This window comes from Lobosporangium transversale, assembly GCF_002105155.1.
Source record: "Lobosporangium transversale strain NRRL 3116 chromosome Unknown BCR41scaffold_7, whole genome shotgun sequence".
Lineage (NCBI taxonomy): Eukaryota > Fungi > Mortierellomycota > Mortierellomycetes > Mortierellales > Mortierellaceae > Lobosporangium > Lobosporangium transversale.
Genome location: NW_019028985.1, coordinates 652,063 through 673,183, shown reverse-complemented (window position 1 = coordinate 673,183; position 21,121 = coordinate 652,063). Strand labels below are relative to the sequence as shown.

At 42.3% G+C, this 21,121-nt stretch overlaps 4 protein-coding genes across 4 annotated transcripts; all 4 read right to left on the bottom strand.

The window, feature by feature from the left end:
• Positions 1-3,493: 3,493 nt before the first annotated feature.
• BCR41DRAFT_348346 (hypothetical protein) lies at positions 3,494-4,083 on the bottom strand. The gene has a single exon (XM_022023272.1). The coding sequence runs from the start codon at positions 3,867-3,869 to the stop codon at positions 3,627-3,629; it is 243 nt and encodes an 80-aa protein (XP_021884218.1). The 5' UTR covers positions 3,870-4,083; the 3' UTR covers positions 3,494-3,626.
• Positions 4,084-5,009: 926 nt separating this feature from the next.
• On the bottom strand, positions 5,010-5,654 carry BCR41DRAFT_223347 (hypothetical protein). Its single transcript, XM_022020021.1, has 2 exons — positions 5,311-5,654; positions 5,010-5,235 (listed from the first exon to the last, which is right to left on the bottom strand). The coding sequence occupies exons 1-2, from the start codon at positions 5,552-5,554 to the stop codon at positions 5,192-5,194; spliced, it is 288 nt and encodes a 95-aa protein (XP_021884217.1). The 5' UTR covers positions 5,555-5,654; the 3' UTR covers positions 5,010-5,191.
• A 2,228-nt stretch (positions 5,655-7,882) lies between these two features.
• On the bottom strand, positions 7,883-10,178 carry BCR41DRAFT_348338 (cytochrome P450). The gene is made up of 4 exons (XM_022023271.1): positions 9,953-10,178; positions 9,338-9,788; positions 8,357-9,212; positions 7,883-8,277 (listed from the first exon to the last, which is right to left on the bottom strand). Exons 1-4 carry the CDS (start codon positions 10,118-10,120, stop codon positions 8,103-8,105), a joined length of 1,650 nt encoding a protein of 549 aa, XP_021884216.1. The 5' UTR covers positions 10,121-10,178; the 3' UTR covers positions 7,883-8,102.
• A 6,323-nt stretch (positions 10,179-16,501) lies between these two features.
• BCR41DRAFT_333187 (hypothetical protein) lies at positions 16,502-20,451 on the bottom strand. Its single transcript, XM_022021879.1, has 2 exons — positions 19,008-20,451; positions 16,502-18,921 (listed from the first exon to the last, which is right to left on the bottom strand). The coding sequence occupies exons 1-2, from the start codon at positions 20,307-20,309 to the stop codon at positions 16,573-16,575; spliced, it is 3,651 nt and encodes a 1,216-aa protein (XP_021884215.1). The 5' UTR covers positions 20,310-20,451; the 3' UTR covers positions 16,502-16,572.
• Between the last annotated feature and the right edge of the window lie 670 nt (positions 20,452-21,121).

Genomic DNA, 21,121 nt, shown 5'->3' with positions numbered 1-21,121 from the left:
AGGAACAATAGGAATGCTCTTTAAAGAGATAGATTGGTGTAGAAGAGTAGGAGCAATATATATTTCGGACGTTAGTCCAACGGTAGTATGGGATGGAATAGCAGAGATGATCTTTTTCTTCAACACCTTCGTTTCATCATATTGTTTTAGTATAGCCCATTTCCCCTTTTTTTTTTTTTTTTTTTTTTTTTTTTTTTTTATAAAATCTTCACCTTGTCAGTACTGAACCCTGGGTTCGAGAGGGTCTTCACAGCCATGTATGCTGCAGTGGCAAGCCCAACGCCAAAAGGGATGGCGGCCTTCATGGCTTCGATGTGCATGCCAGTTCCGGAGGTGGAAATAAGTCCGAGCATTTTGTTAATGGTTGTTTGGGAATGCGTATTTGGATGTGTGATATATGGCTAGTGCTTAAGAAAAAAAAAAAAAAAAAAAAAAAAAAAAGGAACGAGGGCCAGTATTTATAATTCTTACCTGTATAAAGTGGATATCATTTAAAGATATATTATAGACATGGCCACTCATCGAAGTACAATTAAGAAATACACGATCTCGCTACAGAAATTTCACATTATGCACAGTGTAATGATCATGAAACCGGTTGTGGGCAGTGCGGGCCAATCGGCCTCTATGCTGCGGAGTAAGCGATTGCTATTTACCACACGTTTGATAAAGCTGCAACTTATCTTTGAGATGAAGTGTTTAATATGCACATACATTGCTGTGCAACTTAAGAAATGGCTTGTAGACAAAGATAGCCATTTGCCTCATGCAAATAAAGACGGAGTTTGTATTACTGGATATTCAAAGTGTGAGAAGATGCTTAGCATGCGCTTTCTGCATGCGATCTGCGCCTCCTTCCTCGTAGAAATTGATGCAAGAAAAGGACAAGGCTGTGGACGAAGAATCTAAACGTGTATGACAATAATTGCCAATTGGCCTAAAAATTTTTTTTCCGACAAAGCTCAAGTTTCGATCAAGTTCAATGATTTGATTCAAAAAAAACTGTATGGTGTGCATGTGTCCCAACGGTAAAAAATAATGAATGTACAGATTTTAGTATTTCAGGATCAGTATAGTACGTGTATACCAGTGCTGGGGCTGAGTAAACTAAACTCGGAAAAATTTACTGCTGCAGAGAATTTTGTACTCCGGAGAATGGTGCAGAAAAAATCGACACGCACAAATAAACATGCACCGATGCTAACACAAAAACTGACCCGTGTAAAGTGATATTGTCCATCCTATTTGGTCAGTAGCTCATATATTTTCGAATAACGTTATTGAATTGGGAGCCAATGATTTTTCTTGACACAAGTTCGTCACGGGGCGGTGAAATATCGAAACCAGCCATCAAATCAATTCAATCCTCGTTTTTTGAATAAAAAATTATGAATCCACTGATCAAGCGAGATGTGGAGTATACACTAAAATCGTTTTACATGATATATATATATATAAATATTGTATAATATAACATAGAGTTCAATCCACCTTTGCTGTTGCGGCGTGGCAAATTCTTGGGAAAAAGAGTGAGCTAAATTCATGTGAGCAGCAGGGCTGGTTGGGCGCAAAAAGTATATACATGGAGCCTCTTCACTTCTCTCGGACCCAATCAAAAAAAAAAAAAAAAAAAAAAAAAAAATAGCAGTAGCGCAGTAGCTGAACACAAGTACAAAGGCTCCATCGATGCAGTGTCAAATTAGATGCATCTGTTACTTGTCTGGTCCTACGTACCCTGCCCATTTTAACGCCGCGTGCATTCATCTTGAAGGCCCATATATATACAAATAAAGTACTTTTATACTAAAGAAGAGAGCAAGGAAGGGAATGAGAGAAAACGTTGAATGAGCTCGTTAAATGTATTCCTTGAGTTTGGAGCGGGATGATCATCGACGATTCTTCAGGATGGAGATACAGATGTAAATAAGACCATCCACGCTTGCCACGTTGGATGTCCATTGTATATACATACTAATACTTTGGCTCATACAATGGCCTACAGAAATCCCACATAAGAGGAAGCTTATCCTCCTTGTAATATTAGCCTGTGTGCAGCATACGTACTAGACTCTTGGTACAATGATATAAATACTTGTATTTCGGACTAAAGCAGATTTTAATACCATTGCAATGATGAGGACAATAAAACATTCAACTTCATTTCACATAGGATTTCTGCGGACCAAAATGTTTGTATATTAAAAAATGGTTTTAGTTTTATGCGGACCGGTTTTTCCGTTAGAATAGATCAGTGCATGTTTGTTCGCCCTAGTATTAGAGTTCTCGCCAGAAAGCCGTGGACTAATACATATTTAAAAAACTGTCTTTGGATCAAATTTTATTCCTGAATTGATTCGGTAGCTTTGGTCTAAAATGGAGGCTATTTTATCCAATTTAAAAATCTTGAAAATATATTTGTCAACGGCTTTCTGGCGAGGACTCTTCGTGCATGTTTATTTATGAATGTCAATTCTCGTGTTAATATCGCTTGCATCTTTATATGTGAATGTCAATTCTTGTGTTGGCCCCAACTTCAATGGGCATACTTTTTGACATCTCTGTTACAACGTCCACTATGCCTTATCAGTGTATGTATATAAATGAACCAAATCTTTTAATGTTGGGAAGGTTGGGCGAATATGGAAATTTAGCTGTTGACAGAGCCTTTTCCTATTTTTCTCTGAAAGGCATCAGTCAGAGATACACAAACAAACAAATATGCACACACCACAGCACTGCAGCCAAGTTTCTAATATTTGCCCAACCTTCCCAACCTTAAAAGATTTGGCTCACTTATTGACACCCCGACAACGCACAATCGACGTTGCAACGACACGCCAAAAAGTATGTGCCAATTTTTTAAAGTTGGGATCAATATAAAAAATTTGATTTTGGTAACACCAGTGCGCCGTATTAAAATCAGTACGATCACAGTTTTCGGGCTGTACCAGTGCATCATACTAAAATCTGTGCAGCAGCAAGTTTTCCCACATGCGTTCGTCCATGTAGTATGCCAGTGCACCATGCCCCAGTTAAAATTTTCTTAGCCCCAGTGTCAGCGCTGATGTACTATTGATCCTGAAATACCAAAACTTGTACACTCGTTTGCCCATGTAGTATACCAGTGCGCCATGTCCCGGAGTACTAAAATCTGTGCAGCAGCAAATTTTTCCAACTTTAGTACTCAACTCCCAGCACCAGTTTTGGTAAAGATATAGTGATCCTGAATTACCAAGATCTGTAACACTCTTTTTACCTATCACGAATGCCTTTTCCCATGCACATGTGAAAGTAAAATCGATAACATTGATAAGTTACCAGTAACATATCGGTAAGTTGCAGTACACTGTAGAAGTTAAGCACCGGAAAGTTCGGTTTTTCAGTTTTTTCTTTAAAACGAAAGTTTTTTTTTTTTTTTTTATTTTTTCATTTTTTCATTTTTTTTTTTTCGCAGACACGTGTATATGTTATATACACAATTTTAATCCAACCACAATTCGCATTAACCCATCACCTTGACAGAACTGCTGTGCGTCTCTTCCTGAGTTCTGCTCGCAGATAAATCCCCAAACGTATTGCTAGACACTTTTAAGTTCCTTTGTAGGTTTAAGACCCATATGATCTGCTCAACCCTGAAAATTTGTTTCTTGAACTCCTCGACGTCGTCTTGCGGAACAACAAAATAAGTGCGACCTCGTTAGAAGAGCTATTCCACTTCTTTCCTGTGGAGTTTTCAGAAGTGCCTTAAAGGGCTTGCTTTCGATGTCATGATCTTTGTCTGTCGTAACCTGGAATAAATATTTCGGAGCTAATAACATATCCACATAAGCAAAGGTTTTGCTTTTTAGCAACCACAACGATCCTTGCATATCGTCCTCCACATAACGCTCCAAGGTATAGAAGAATTTAATCTTTGAGCTAGTTTCGGCATCAATAGTGATTTCAATGTTGTCATCAAGGTCCCTGGCCTAAAAGCGACGTTTGCCAGCTCACAGTATGTGCTGTGCATAAATTTGGAACATTGATCCTTTGCCTGCTCCAGCATCATTGACGGGTGCATTCAATATTCGATACCAAGTACCGTCGTCCGTTGCATCATATATCTTTTGCATGATATGATTAGAAGCTCATTTTACTACAAATCCTTCATGATCTTCTGTTGGATAACAATGAAAACCCCGGTTACTAAATTCGAGTGAACCCGTGTCTTATGCAAGTATTGTATTATCTTTGAATTATTGAGGTTGTTAAGGGCATCCTTAACGCGACTATACGCCTCCACTTCAGCTTCAGCTTTTTCCGTCATCCAGTGCTTCCATTAGCTTCTCGAGGACATATCTTGGCACGCCACCGATCAACTCAAAGAAATGTTCCATAGAGGGACAAGGGTCTTTTAGCATCTTTTTAACTCATCAAGTTCCCAGCTCTTCCACCCCCATTCTTCATGATTTCTTGATACAGATTAGTGACGGAAAATGACATTTTTGGTGACACCGAGAAGATGGTTCTGGCTAACAAGAGTCCTGGTTTTGGTGAACTGTCGACTAGGAACCAAGTGTTGGTAGTTCCAGGAAAGGTCTGAAATCCTCTATGCCCTCATATCGAATAGTGGATAGTCCACCAAATGCATGACACATTGAATCTTGCTTTCGCTGAAAGATGATAATAAGGATCTTCCACATTACTGGTGGCAAGCATCCGATTGGCGAAGTATACAAGAAAGGATGATTTTCCAATGCCGGCTGTTCCTGTGACAATAATACGTCTTCGAGGCATTGCACTCAGCCCATCACTAGAGTCATTACTAGGCTCTCCACGACTCTCCATTATCTCCGTTTTAGAGGATTTTTTGACAGTTGTATCGTAAAGCTCTTGAAAAGACTCTCACACACTCAGGTCTTGCATATCGATCACAGGAAGCCATGTCCTCTTGGGGCTGGATATCACGTCTCTTTCTTGAAAAGATTCGTTTTGGAGGGTGCTGGCGGTTCGGGGTAATGATTTGTATCTGTCTTCCCAGTCACTCTCTGTCCAGCATTCTGTAGTACTGGAACCAGCTCTTTACTCGTAAGGAGGGAGAAGTAAACATCAACATCATTACAGTGTTTTGGTTAAGTCCTGCTGCTTAAATCGCCCCCATATAATGCCCTCCTCTTCTAGCTTAACCTTTTGGAGGAGCTCTTCATTCCTGTCATCCTCCAGCTGATCTCAACTGCTTTTTTGAGCTATATACTACTAAAACAAACAGTTAGAAAAGGGCCCGCTTAAAATCATATCAACTACCATCAATTCTCTAAATACCAAACATACCTCGTTTAGACGTTTTGACAATAATGTGTATGGGATGATCTACGACTCCATCGGGAAAGTAAACATCGAGCTGTTCAGGCTCGTCAAGGACCTTAAGCACGTCTTTGGATAACTTGTATATCTCTTCCTCTGTTGTACCACTAGAGATGAGTATGTGAATGAGTTCCAACTTTGTCATCACTGCGTACGATTCCAAGGCAGTTGCATTCATTACTCTCATGAATATTGGCGAAGACAACAACATCGTTGGAAAGAATGACCACTGGAAAGGGTTTTGATTCTCCTTCGACAACAAAAGAATCTCAGGTTAATTGGCTCGGGAGACTCGTTGTTCTTGGGTATTACTGGAGACTGTTTGTTTGTGGCAGAAATTAAGAGATTCGCAACAACCGAGGGTTGCGTGCCACATGTGTGGAAAGCTTGGTTGATTTATTCACCGATGGCATTATTGTACAGGTAGACTTAAGTAAAAAAAGATGCTGAGATGCAAATGGAGAGGGTTGATTACTTTGGAGAATAGACAATTTGAAAAGCCAATTGCTCTGTAAATTATTCGAATCAATAGTGAACACGTTAAAACGAAGGTTGATGAAATATTGTATGAACTGCTTTGTTTCATCTCGTCTTTCTCAACTTATTTTTTTGTGGACGTGTCAAAATCAGAGCACAGCTTGTTGGTTGTGTTGTGATCAGTGAAAAAGAATCGTCTCCGATAGGAACACATGTCTGCAAATATCAAATTGTCTGAATATGAAAGGTAAAGCCACAAATATTATGCAATAAAAAGAGGCTGATAACCATTTTCAGAAAAATTTTGTTTGTGCTGCTGAAAGTCCAAATTGGACCCACACAGAAACAGCGTCATCGACGTGGCCAGGCATTTTCATGGGCCCAGAGACCATCTTCCTCTTCTAACAAAGCTCTGGCCTAGCTATGTGATGATGACCTCAACAATTCCTCTGTATCACTCATGGTCAATGTGTCAGTAAGACTTGTCCAAGAAGACCTCTGGCGCCTTAGGCACCCAATTGCCGTCTACTAATTTTAAATTCTTTAGGTGGTGCCTCAGGCAAGTTGCTCGGAACGCGGCATTCTCCTTGGAACATGCAAGAAGTTCTGTCGGATCCCTTTGTCCCAATACGAACCCATTTTACGAAGGTCGTGGATAATTAGCCTTGCTGACCTGCCGACCTCAAAGCATTCCTTCAGCTGGTTTACAATTAAACCCGCAGAATTAGGGTCCCGCTCTTCTCTGATTCAACTATGATATTCAACACCTTAGAGTTTAAATCCTGATCCGCTTGTTTTTTAGGGCGTCCAGTTCTTCCTCGTCCTGTGGCCTTGAGGATGCCTGTTTGTGCATATTTAATTACTGCCACACAAGTGTTTCCCCCTAAACCCATCAAAACCCATAGGCTCTTCGCTCTGTTATCTGCCTTATTAAACCAATCTTGGGCTGCTGGTGGTATATTCGTTTCTAGGAGAAATAATCCATTGATATCCGGTCGGAGGCCTAATGGGGGTGAGATCGGCTTCAGTGGGCGGTTGTGGCGGTCTTCGAGGTGGAGTGGAGGGTGTGCCTGAAATCGTTTGGTCGACATTTCCTTCGCTATACTAACCACTAAGACCGTTGTATGAGAGTAGACTATTGATATCGAAAGGGAAAGACATTTTGCTACCTAAAAAATGCAAATAAAGTAGGTTGACAATGAGGATGAGATCGAAAATGAGATCGAGATGATGTTGTCCATTCGTAGCAAATTCTAATATTTTTAATTAGAAACGACGATTGAATTAAATTGGTCGCCATGGTATCCAATTCCGTCAAATTAAAATTTTTGAACCCAGGCTTAAAACTCCCCTCTTTTTTCGGAATTCTTACCTCCGCGTTCAGCCACTAGGCTCAAAACCTTCAGTAGCTTTACACACATGAGTCCAACGTTTGAACGTTGTTCTTTTTTTTTTTTTTTTTTGACAACAAAGACCAAGATCATGGAGCCAACTTCTGAACATAGTCATCAGAAAAAAAAAAAAAAAAAAAAAAAAAAGCTTACTTTATGATACACTTGATGGGAATGAAAAATGGTCCACGGTTGCATTTTTCCTTAGTCCTTAAAATATAACCAGTTTATGACTTTTTGGCGAGGACTAGACATTTTACTATAGGAGGGCTGCTCTTGCTTTGAGTCAGAGCCCGCGTAAACAGAGTATAGAAATTTGGTGGCAAAGGCGTGGCGCGTCTGAAAAACAAACACAATGTAGGCTCGTCATCAGCCTGAGCTCGAGCCTGTAATTATACTCTAGTATGCATTGTGTTTTTTCTTTTTTTTTTAAAAAAAAAAAAAAAAAAAAAAAGAAAAAGAAGGCAGGCGTTTGTGGATCAACTGCCTGCCTTTGGGTCAAGGAGCTCGCAAATATAAGATAGCAGAGCAGGAAGACCAACTGCTTATAAGCTTATCTCTCCTTTGTATTTTTTTTTCTTATTTTTCAGCTGGCATCTTCGGTGTCCATGTTGATAAATGTCCTAGTGTATACCCTGGGTAGACTTAGTAAATATTTATTCTACTATAACCAGCAGCCACAATATCGTCTGCTCACCAGAAGGTTGAAAGCCTCAATATAAGGGTTTATTTTTAGGCTTTTAAATCCATGGCTCCTGTTGCAAGGATCATATGGACATTTATGTAATTTAATATACACAAATATATAAACGTATGTGTGCTTCATTACTATGCGAGAATGTGAACAAGTCCTTTGCGGGATATTAAGTACTTCGCGATAGACTACGCTGCTCATTTACGGCTAGTGAACTTCAGACCAGTATCAATAGGCTCACCAATACGAGTGCAAAGAGCCGCCTTTGTTTTAGAAGGGTCCTGGATTTCAATCTTGGAGTATTTGGAGACTACCAATGCCCCGACCATTTTTAACCCTTGTATATTCATGAATCGAGCCGGGCAAGCCCTCCTGTTAAAAAGAAAGCTTTAAGTTAGCCATTTTATCTTTCGATATTAAATATAATAATAAAAAGATTAATATAATTTACCTTCCCATGCCAAAAACTAAATAGTCTGGCCCAACTTTGGTCGCAGTCTTGCGCTTCTCGGCGTACCGCCACGGCCTAAACTCTGCTGTATCCTCCCCATGTTCAGGGCTCTGATGAATAGATCTCGTGTTGGAAATAACGGTAGAACCCTTGGAGATAACAATACCGCTTGAAAGTGTAATATCCTCGAGCGCACGGTGCACTATCCTCAGATGCTCAATACGGTACCTGAAGACTTCACGCAAGAAGGAGTCCATGTACACCATCCTCTTCAATGCCTCTACAGACATGTCTCTGTCATGCGCTGGGTCCAAAGCTTCATCGATAGGCTTTCCTTCCGCCCTGTATCCTTGTCGGGTTTGTTCGCGCTCCGTTTGAATAGTGTCAAGGACTTGCTGCAGTTCTTCGTATAGCTTTCCCACGCACTCTGGGAATGCTGCCAAGAAATAGAGGATATTGGTAGCGGCGTCGGTCATTGCAAAGGCATATGCACCAGCAAGAATAAGAGCATGAGCACAAACATCTTCAAGATCTATGAACCCATACTTGTCAGAGCTATCGAGCAGAGATTGAAGGACATCATCAGGTCGTTCCCATACAACACCAGACTCGCTCGCTAGAGCTTCGAGACGACGGCGCTCAAGGACCACAGGAGTAGCAGCTTCGGCCAGGATTTGGGCACGCTTCATAAGCGGTTGGAAAAGTCTGAGGTGAGTTCGATCCAAAAAGGCGCGCCATTTTGAGACTCGACTACTACCAGTGATGAACCCCCTTCTGAGATCTATAGAAGCAGAGAAAAGTGTGTCAATGACTTTGGGATCCCTGGCGATCTCAGGACCCAAGAAAATATTCGCCACTAAATTGAAAAACAATAGTAATGATAATAACAATATTAATAAAGATAATAACCATTAAGCAATTGACCATTGCTTCACGCAAAGGGTGAAGAAAGAAAGGCCATCATCACTCAACGAGACATACTTGCGTTAACAACTGTCTTTCGAATCAAAAGAATTGGTTCCTCAACTATTTTCGCTCCCTTTTCAGCAGGACAGTGGCCTATTTCTTGCTCAAGGCCCTTTTCCATCAGTGTTGCAATTTTTGGGGTAAATACAGGCAGGTAGTGGGCGGTATCACGAACAAGGTATTGTACGACCTGATTGCCATAATTCCTATTGCTTTTCCGGCCACAGTTGAAGTATGAAGTTATACGTGTGATCTCTTCGTTTGCGTCACTTGCAGAGAAGGCAGGGTTAGTGAGGACTTCGCGGATTTGAGGGCCAGAAATGACAGTGAGAGCCAAGTTGAGGAGATAGATGTTAAATACTGGGCCATATTCTTCTTCACATCGCTTGAGGAACGCATCTGGGTCCTCACTGTACTCAGCATCATGAGTAGAGTCGCCTGGTCTGAGAGGAACAATAGGAATGCTCTTTAAAGAGATAGATTGGTGTAGAAGAGTAGGAATATATATTTCGGACGTTAGTCCAACGGTAGTATGGGATTAGATAGCAGAGATGTATCAACATCATTATCTCATCATATTGTTTTAGCGTAGTTCTTCTCCCCCTCTTTTTTTTTATTTTTTATCTTCACCTTGTCAGTACTGAACCCTGGGTTCGAGAAGATCTTCACGGTCATGTATGCTACAGGGATAAGGCCAATACCAAAAGGGATGATGGTCTTCATGGCTTCGATGTGCATGCCTTTTACGGAGGTAGGTACAAGTCCGAGAATTTTGTTAATGGTTGTCTGGATATACATATTTGGATGTATTGTATATGGCTAATGCTTAATGTAGTGGTTTTTTTTTAAAAAAAAAAAAAAAAAAAAAAAAAAAAAAGGAACAAGAGTCAGTATTTATGATTATTATCTGGCTAAAATGGATATCATTTAAAGAGAGATGATCGCCTTATTGAAGTATGATTATATAATACTCGATCTCGTTACAGGGATTTTACATTATGCTGTGTATGATGATAATAAACTTGGTTCCGGGCGTTGAGAGGCCAGTCGGCTTTATTGCTGTGGAGTAAAACGGTCGCAATAATTGATAACCAAAGAATCAAAGTGGATAACGACAGCTGTCCACACCTTATCTCAAGCAATAAAATCTTGTAATTGACTGAGGTTTGATCTAAAGTGCCCTTCAAATATCAAAATCGACCATTGCGTTCGTCTAAAAATGGCACATTTCACCAAGCTGTAAAACAACTGAGCTGGTCCAAAGAAAAAATTGTTTGGTGTGATTGTCCCATGATCTTTGATCTAAAAGGTAAAATAATTCATCTGGACAAAAAGTATTAAGTTTGAAATAGTATAAAAAAAACTTCCAGTGTCAATTCATTTAGTATTCTGTTTCCTTTTCCAATACATATTGACCAGGCAGCGTTGGTCCTGACCGCTCAAACGACGGCCCTTCATGACCCTTTCCCTGTCCGTGTTGCTGTGCCGCCTGTTCGTGTAACTACCATTGCTCGACAGCAACTACGAGATAACCATCGAAAACAGGTCTTTTGTTCGAAGCAGAGTCATCTAAGGTTACTCCAACCCCTTGAAGTTAGATGTCGTCGAATGTATTAGCAGCAGCCAAGACTGCATTCTTATTGCTAGATGTAATTGGAAGAAGGGCTGATACAAGAATTGTTGCTGCTAAGACTCCAATAAGCGGACTCACCCAAGAGGATCGTCATCGACGTGGCCAATGACTTTTTCATATCGTTAGAATCATCTTCAACAATCCTCTTCTAACAAAACTCTAGTCTAATCCTAAATGGCAATAACGGTCGCGAGCAGTTGTCTGGGATGTAGTTCACTATATTAGTGCTTGAAATATAAATCTCAAAAAAATCTTCATATATCACGTCTATCACCATGTCTATCATCTCTATCATCTCTTGCAACCAAGGCTTTTCAAAGTTACCAGACGGCCTCAGGAAAAAGGTTCTCGTTGACTCCGAATCCTAGTGAGGTAAGCTCTTATTTAATTTTGGATCCTGGGCTATGGTAGAGGACCAAAATAGTTATCGACACCAAGGAATAATGACATGACACTTTTTAGTCTATCTCTCCGTCTTACTCTATCGATCAATTTCCTCTGCCCCTCCGCCTTGCATTGAGTAATACGTGGTGACTGATAACACTTTTTTTTTTTTTTCTTTTTTTAGGGGCAGTAATGTGATGATGGCCTCGACACAATCTTTCAATCTCAGAAACGTTCGCGTAAAGGGGCAATCAAGAGCAACATCAAATTCAAATAAACAGCTTCGCTAAAATTCCACTCTAATATCCATCTTCCTCTTGCGAGCGCCCTCCCCTTCAACCTGTACTTTCTCTACTGTCCTTGAGATGTCATACGAACAATTAGCAGTCAATCTGCACATAGATCTGGTGTACTTAGTATTAGAAAGATATTAATAAAGAAGAGGGCTCGTTGAAGGCTCTTTAGCCCATAAGGATGTGGAAAAAGTAATAAAGGTTTTGACTTAAGCGAGCTATGGATTACCTGTTAACGTGTTGAATTTAACCTAATCGCAGGCGAAATAAGCTTGTTGGTTATTTTTAGTTGCCTCATATTCGCCTCAGAATGGAGCAAAGAGATACAGCCCGTTTCATTGGTCACATTACCTTATATTTTTTAAATTGATTGAATAGACTCCAGCGAAAATTGAATTGTATTGAATAGCAACTCTGAATCTGATGTCGTTCGCTATTTGCAAGCTTGGCTCGTTGTCCTCTATTTACACGCCGAACGGCGGAAGAGGTCAATGGCTTTGACGTTGAGTACCTCCTTCACTCTTAGCTCTCACGCAACGTAATCAAACATGATGATCGTCAAATTCACAGAGTTCCATCAAGTAAGTAGTAAACATTATCTTTTATTATCATTTAGCCGCGCTTCCTAATTATCTGTGAGTAATCTCTGGTTTCTTACAATGAATAGACGCGGACTTTTTCGATCCAATGAGAACATCGCAGCTTCCTTCTCCCTTTTCTTTTCTTTGACCTTGGAGGTCGTTACAAGGAGACGCCAGATGCTCTGCTGATTCGAACTGGCCACTACCCATAGTGGGGAAAGCTTTGAGCAGGTCTTTGGCCTTGTTCAAAAATTTCAGCCCCCCGGTTTTAAAAAGATTCTGTCAAGCATCTGAGTCTTTCTTTTTCTTTTTTTTTAATTCTTTTCTTTGACCTTGAAGGTCGTTACAAGGAGACGTCAGATGTTCTGCTGATTCGAACCGGCCACTGTACTAGTGGGGAAGCTTTTGAACAGGTCTTTGGTCTTGTGCAAAAGTTTCAGCCCCCCGGTAATTAAGAGTCTGTCAAACATCCGAGTCTTTTATTTTCTTTTTCTTTTTCTTTTTTTTCCTCTGAAATATGGCTCTGCCTTGGTTCCTACTATCTCCTGTCGACTCCTTAGGTTCGACCACAAGTTGCCGTATGCTCTCCGTCTCGGAAAAATGGATAAGGATGTGATCCTTTGCATGGTACTACAAACGCATGGTCTTTATTCAAACCTGCAACTCGATATCTAAACCGATTTTTAACTTACTATCATATACTCTGTATTAATATTAGATCAATTAAGATTTCATTCGTTTGCACACTCAGATTCTTAGCAGTTATCGGTCTGCGGTTTTTGTTGAGGGACATGGATGAGGGTATTGTGGGCAAGACTCTTGACGGAGTTGTTTATAATTCGTTGGAATAGCAAGAAGCATCAGGCATTAAAGTCGAATAGTACAATAAACAATCCTTAATGAAGCAATTTATTCTGATCTCTTGCGCTTTCTATTGATCTGGAGGTGAAAAGATGGCCTCACCCATGTATGAGCATGTTTCACCGCGCCTGTAACGCTCGCGGGTCGCTCCTCGACAGCTTCCATGGCTTTCAAGTAAGCTGTCTTTGTAGCCTCCAGAATTGGCACTGCTTCTGCAACCACTCCAAGGCTCTTCCTATCCTTGGGCAGTGTGACCTTGCCTAATAATCTGGGGATATAAATGGCTTCGCAATCCAGGGTCATTACGAAGATCTCCATTTGATCATCTAAAAGCGTGAATTAGCACCACTGTCTCCGTTTAGGTTTCATGGATTATAAAAATATACAAGAGTGTAACATACTTTGAACAAGCAGACCCAGGACCGTTGGGTCTACCACACCCTCAGCGAACAAGAGATCTAGTGCCAGCTTCATTTCAGAAAGCAACTTCCTGAAATCTTTATCAAGGAGCTTTTGAGTGGTGCCTGGGAGCTTCACCTCCACTATGAGTACAGGCAGATCGTTGGCCATAACCAAGTTATTTACTCTAAAGCGCTCCTTATAGTATTCCGCCGTTGGGAATTCGTAATTGCTGGAAGCGGAGGCGTGTTATACCAAGAGTGAAGAAACAACATGTGAATATCCCGCAGAAATGAATGAAGAACAAAGAACTGACAGGTCCACTACTCACCAAAGTCCTATAGTTTCTGCGATGGCATAGAGGTAGGGCCTGACGTAGAGCATGCTGTACGTCAGCTCGTTTAATTGGCGAGGCGACTCCCAAAACGATGTGTCCTCGCCAAGCTTGGTGAAAATACTCAAGAGCATTTCACTTGCTCCTTCCCAACCCTCTTTGAGACAGGCGTTGTACTCGGGAGCAGAGTTTGACGCTGCTTTCTCCATGCAGAATTTGGAAAAAGCCAAATCCTGCTCACTCAAGGCTACATTGGTCTCTGTATCCTTGAAAAAGCGTTCGAGGAGGCTACGACGCTTTCTTTTTGGACAATATTTTTCCATAAACTCTTTTGTGAAAATGAAGTTTATGGAGCTAGAAATTACAGTAAGAATTGTACCAGCGTCACGGCCTTAATCGAGCAGTTCCTTCTTGCTTGGTGTTTGATTACCGTTAGCACCGGGTGGAATTCCAAATTGATGCGATATGAGCCACTCCACTATCTCCGATTTCTTGTTGGCGTTCGTTGGCTTCTTATCAGGGCAATGGAAATGATACCTGGCGCCATCCATGTGTATTTTACAAGGACCAAGACCCATCCTCACCAGACTTTGGCAAACCGTCTTAAACAACCCTTCGAACACCTCATGGTTAAAATGACTATGATAGTCATGGTCGATTGCAAGGACCTGACTATTGGACTGCCCTTGTTCGGTGTTTCCCTGAAAAGGCGCCTTACTGTTCGCTGGTCAGATGTGAACACTGTTCTCAACAAACTTCCCCACCACCTTCTGCTCGTTACAGTCGTAATATACAACAAATGCAGCGAACATGACGAGGAGTGGTTGCCGGGATGGCTCGCACACAGTGCCTCCATCCCGTTCTACCCATCGATTTTTTGAGGAATGATCCAGATGACAATAGGACTCATCAAGAAACACTTCTGGCATTTTAGGGACTAATCTTCCGTCAAGCTCCATCAGATTCTTAAAACGTTCTGTGAGGTATTTAAGTCGGTACTCTACGATGTGAGGTGCATCGTGCAGAAAGTTTCTACGAACCCCTTTTCCCCAGTAAAAGTTGCTGGCACGTAAGTATCGATGAACTGTTGTCCTTGACGTATTAATGCCATGCTCTTCTCTGAGCTCATTCACTACCCGTCCAAGCGTGTTTGGGACACCCTCTCGATTGGTTCTCGTGATGATGCCCGTAATATGGCCCTGAAGCACTTTATCTTTGTCTTGTGCTTTACGACCGCGTCCCACACCCTTGTGAGGCAATTTCAGTACTCTTGTCCTTGAATAGTTGATAGCTGCTAGACAAGAACGTGCATTTACGCCGGTAAGCTTGGCCATCTGCACACACTCCCTCGCGCCAAACGATTGTTTCATCCATTCTTGAAACTCTGGCGGCGCTTTGCTGAGCTTGGTGTAAATATGTATGTGCGATAAGGCGGTACTCCTCTTCCGTTACAGCTGTCTTACTAAGCCGCAGTGGCGTATGAAGACCATCTTCATCCATGTTGATAAGAAATGGGTTATCATCCTCGTATGCTTGAGAAGACATGGGTGCGTTCGACTCTTCATAAATAAAATTGTCCCGTCTCTGTCTGACCGATCTCTCACTAAGTCCTGTGGGAGATATCGGGGGGCTGTGCCTCGGCTGTGATCCTGGCATGTTATTGCTGTGATGGATAATAGGAATTTGGCTGGAAAACATTGTTATGATGTGAAGGAAGACAAAAGTTGTTTATTATTATTGTTTTGGGGGGCTGGAGCTGAACCCCGTCAAAGCCGTCATTAAATTTAGACTTCCAAGTACAGTTTCGCTTTAATATCATCGTCATGGGTATTGGTTGGCTGCATTGCCAGCTTAGGAGAATATGATATATAAATCGTCATTGTGATATTGAGTAAAGTATCCCTTATCCTGTTGAAGAAAATAAAAAAAATAATGTTCAATTTATTACATGTGATTACTGCGAGTTAAGTTAAATTTTGATTCCCATCTTTACTATGGAACCTCTCAAAGCAATTTCTCTTTTTGTTTATGCAAAGAGGAGTATTGCAATCGTTACAAATCCAAGCTGTTCGGTTGTTGGCGCGGCCTTCATTATCTCGAGAGATAAATCTGCAACATGCACAATAGGGCCTCTTCTTATTAGGAGACTCTGCTGGTATGGGAAAATGGAATCCGGTTCAAAGAAAGATGGACAATACTCTTCCCAATCATCATAAACAGTTGAGCAATCATCATCATTGACGAGGTCGTGAATGTTCATAGTTTGAGCGGCTGGTAGATATGTGCGTAAGCGGGAAAAGTGAAAAAAAAAAATATATATATATATATATATATATAACTATGAAAACCGGCTTTAGTACAGTTCTACCAGTAAGTATGATACAGAATGCTGCACATATTTGGTTTTACATATTTTAACATTAACTGAATGAATGAACGTTACTTGAAGGAACATTACAATATCTACACCGAAATTAACTTCAGCACGGCCAATTATAGGCTGAACCTTATTTTGGGACATGGTGGGCGATATTAGATTGCCCATGTCATTAAGATCATCATGGTGAAATCTGCTCACTCTACGTTTTCTAGTTCCTGAGATCAACTTTATACTTAAGTAAAATTTGCCTTGTTTTTTTTGAAAATTTGCACCAAATCTGGTGCATAAACAGGATAAGGGATAGACACATTTAACGTCTTAACTTTAATTTTTTTATTATCATGAATTGAGTTATGCAAGTAATATGTATTCTAATATCTTTGTTTTAGTAGACTTCCAAAACATAGCGTTCTTCCTCCTTCAGCTTGTTGACAATGCGGTTGGCGTCAATCGCAGGGCACGATTCGCCATCCATGAAGCTCTGCACAATAGCGTCCTTGACATCTCCTGCAGGCCAGGTAGGTCCACACAAGTAGAAATGGCCATTCAATTCAGCATCCAACAAATACTTGTGTAACAGCTTGCCGTCTTCGTTCATCTTATGCTGAATATAAATCTTTGCTTTTTGGTCACGAGAGAAAGCCAAGCGCAAATGTGTCAACAGGCCATCAGCATGGTAGGCCTCAAGCTCCTCTCCATACAAGTACTCATTGGACCGGTTACGGGATCCAAAGTACAAAATCATGGGGCCAACCTCAAGTCCTTGGGCCTTCTGCCAAGCACGCTCCTGGATGAAAGCACGGAATGGTGCCATGCCTGTTCCCAAACCAGCCATAATAACGGGTTGGTGAGGCAGAGGAGGAAGCTTCATAACTGAAGGCTTGATGGAGACTGTGACCTTGTCGCCCACTCCTAATGTAGTAAGGTAGCGTGTGCACTGACCGAAACGAGCCTTGCCTGAAGGGGCAACCCATTCAACAGCCACAATTAACAAATGGACCGAGTTAGGGTGTGCCTTCTGGGAAGAAGCGATCGAATAATGGCGTGGCTTGATGGCGGGCAAAATGTTAATGAGCTGAGAAATCGTAGGATGGGCTGAAGGGAACTCTCGCAGAATGTCTGCGTGCGTCAAAGTCTCATCCACACGGTTCTTGAATTCAGCAGCGCCCTCAGCCGAAATCAGGAACTCGAGGCGTTCTTTCTCAGCAGCATTGGTGGCGAAAGGGATCAGATCAGCATAGAAACGCTTCGATGGGCGACCAAAGAGATCCAATGTCTGTTGCAAGATCTGGAACAGAGTATTGGTTTGATGGCGAGGCTTGGTTCCTTCAGGAGCATTCTTGGGTAGAGCACGAGGGATCTCAACGACTGTCTCGGGCTTCTCTCCATAGAACTTAATAAAATCAAGCACCTCCTGCGTATCATTCCAACCGTGGATACCAAGAGCATCTCCAATCTCATAACGCAATCCAGTGCCGGTGGTGTCGAATTCAAGGTGGAAGACATTGCGATCATAGGTTGTAGGGGTAAGGCGACGGTTCTCAGTGATAGTAACCAAGTATTCATGGTCTTCATCAGCCAGGCTCTGCTTAGTTTCGTATGCTTCTGAAAATAACAATTGCCATGCAGCCTTATGCCAGTTCGAGGTCTTCGCAAGAGTAACCTCGTTGTCCTCCTCGGTAGTCTCGAGCTCAATATCTGTATTAATAGCGCCATTAAAAGCATTGGGAGTAGAGCGGATAGTGGGCTGAACACGCTTGGGTAGAGCCAATGCAGCTTGCTCAGCTTCGCCAAGCTCAATCGAAAGCCAGTTGGGGTTAATAGGCACCTCAATAACCTCCTTATCGACGCGCTCCACAAGAGTGGAGATCAGATCCTTAAGAACTTTATCATTGGAAGTCTCATAATGACGCTCAATGGCATCAAAAGCGGCCGCGCGTAAGCTCGAAGAATGTGTTTTGAAAAAGGCAATCTGTCCGAGAAGGGTCTTACCGATTCCAGAAAGGCCGATGTCCTTAGCAACGTTGGCCAAATCGATCAATAAAACTTGGATCTGTTTAGTGCCGAGCGCGTGTCTGAAAGCAGCTGAGGTCTTAGTCTCGAGCTCTTCCACAGTCCACGAAGTATTCAAAACGAGGACAGCCCCCTGCTTGAGCGAGTCAACAACGTTATATTCTGATAATACAGATACATCTTGAATTGAGGCATAGTCAGCCAATGCAGATTCTGCAAACTCAACTGTGTTCGACTTTGTAAATTGAAGACGGGTTTCGATAACGGCGGTGTGGCGGTACGAATTGACACGTGAGCTGTGGTGGATACGTTGACCGAGAACAGACTGGAAGTGCTTGGCAACGTGAGCAGAGACAGCGTTAGAGGCTGTAGTCTCCCAGAAGATGGCCTGCTTAACATCTTCTTGAAGATGCTCGTCAGCGGCAACGATGGTAGAGAGATCGAGCTTGGAAGGAGTACTGATGGCCTGCTCAACCAAGGCCTTGAGCCAGCCTTGAGAAAGAGAGGCACCATGAAGACCATACTTGATATCCACGACTGAAGGACGCTGGCGACCTGTCCAGAGGTTAAATGATGCTGAGACATCCAAGAAGATGGGTCCATGTGCAGCTGTACTTGCAACAGGTTCGACAACAACGACCTTCTTGGTTGAAGCAGGGATGGCCTTCAAGAAATGAGAGAAGGACCAAGGGCGGTAGAGGCGGATATTCAAAACTCCAACCTAATTAGACAAAAAAAAAGGTGAACAAGAGAAACAAAAGTAGATAATGAATATGCTGCATGAAATTTTTTAAAAAAAGGTCTTACCTTTTCACCAAGGCTTTTGGCAACGTTGTAAGCAGGTCCAAACACTACTACGATGATCTCGGCATCTGCGGGGCCGGTGTACTCAAAAGCCCTGTACTGACGACCGAGGAGCGCGGTAGCTCTCTCAAAAATATCCTCGATACCAGAGACAAGGGACCCTTCATCGTGACCCAAAACAGACTTTCCATGCTCCTGATTGATGAATGCAGCAATGTCGCAATCCTTGGCGGTTTTGATAGCTTCGACTTGCTGGCTGGTCTGCACTCCATCAAGAACATGGATGACAGACTGGTTGGTGCCAGAGGCAACTGCATGGGCGAGAACTGAAACATCGTAGGCTTCCTGCACAGTGTTGGAGGCAAGGTACAAGAGGCCAGTCTCCCTAGCAATAAGGACATCCGAGTAATCTCCGCGAAGCACATTCAAGTCAGCATCAACGGATTCTGCAGCAACATGGAAGACAACAGGGTTATTAGATTGAGCAATCTGATACAAATTGGGGACCATGTTTACAATGGCAGCCGAAGAAGCCAGGGTTGACAAAGTGCTGTTTTTGGACTCATAGGAGGTGACAGCACCAAGGACTGCAGAGGCGGCATTGGAGCGAGTAGACATTTTCAAGACTTGGGGTGCAAGTGATGCTCCCGTTGCGTTACTCAAGCCGGCCTTTGACCATTGCTCTGAAGCCTGTCCGAGGTAAACCTGGGATGCGGTTGAAGGGTAAACGAAGACAAGATCGCTCAATGCATAAGCAACGTGCTCGACCGCAAGGTTGCCTGAGGTGAGCTGGAAGAGATCAGCCTCTCCCTGAATACCGAGCGAAAGATTGGATCTGACTGAGAGCGACAACTGATCATCGTCAACTACTGTCACGGCGGAGGAAGGGCCTTCAGAGCCAGTATCCGAGGTACTGTCTTCTTCAGCACCGACTGTTCTTGTAGTGGTGGTAATAGTGGTCTTCTTAATGGTTGTGGTAGAACGAATTTGAGCCAAGATTTGAGTCAATTCCTTCGAGTTGGTTGTAGTAATAGTCAAGGCTGTGGCGAGTTCCTGAAGCTGAGCATAGGTCAACAATGCAAGCGCATTGACAGAAATCTGATCCAGAAGCTGATCCAGACGGGCGAGGGCAGCTTGCTCTTGTACTTCATCTAAGTGCTGAGTAAGAATGGTCTTGCGGACGAGATGAAGGTTCTGCAGAGCCTTGTTAATCTTTTGGGATGGGTTAGCATCAGAAGTTTGTGCTGCTGGGTTTTTGCTAAAGAGACCTGCCGTATTGGCAAGGGTATGAAGGACAGTCAACATTATGTCTGCTTGATGAGGAAAGCAGAAAGGGGAGGAAAGAGATGTAACGAGAAGTAGGGAGAGGAGAGGAGAGGAGAGGAGAAGAAAGGAGGAAGGAGAAGAAGGAAGATGGGTTGACGGAGAAGTCGAGGATAGAGGTAAGAAGAAAAAAGAGAGGAGAAGAAAAAAAAAAGATAACAACCGACTAAAATGATGCGATGTGATACGGAGAAAGAGCAATGGTGCGTGCGTGCATTTGAACAGAAAAGGCCCTGGATAGACTTGAGTGGATTAGTTGGATTAGTCTTTCCATCGCCTACTGCGATCGCGCCATCGCACGCGAAGCAGGATGTTAAATTGATCAAATCATATCCTTATCTTATTTCTCACTCATTCTCATTCTCATACCTGATTGTATATAACCCACAATGTTTTTTTTCTTTGACTGTTTGGGCTTGAGATCGATCTAGTCGCGCAATGTATTATTAAGGTTGTTCTAGCAAGCTGATTGGACGCCTGTGACAGCGAAATCTACGGATATCGCGACATTCCGCCTTGGGATTGCAAATGAAATTGAAGTCACATGATAGCTTATTTCCAAGAGGAATTTGAGGTTCCTTCTTTCCAAGCAAATAGACGCGTGATATCCCTCCATGTTTGGCATTGGACATAAGATCTCATTTTACAACAATCATTTGGACCGTGATTTCAGGAACATTTGCTGTCAGACACAACTTTGGCAACAACAAACATTGAAGCAGAAAGACAGGAAGAACGAGGGAGCGTACGGAGAAAAACTAAATAATCCGTCGACTCCCTATTTCATCGTTACA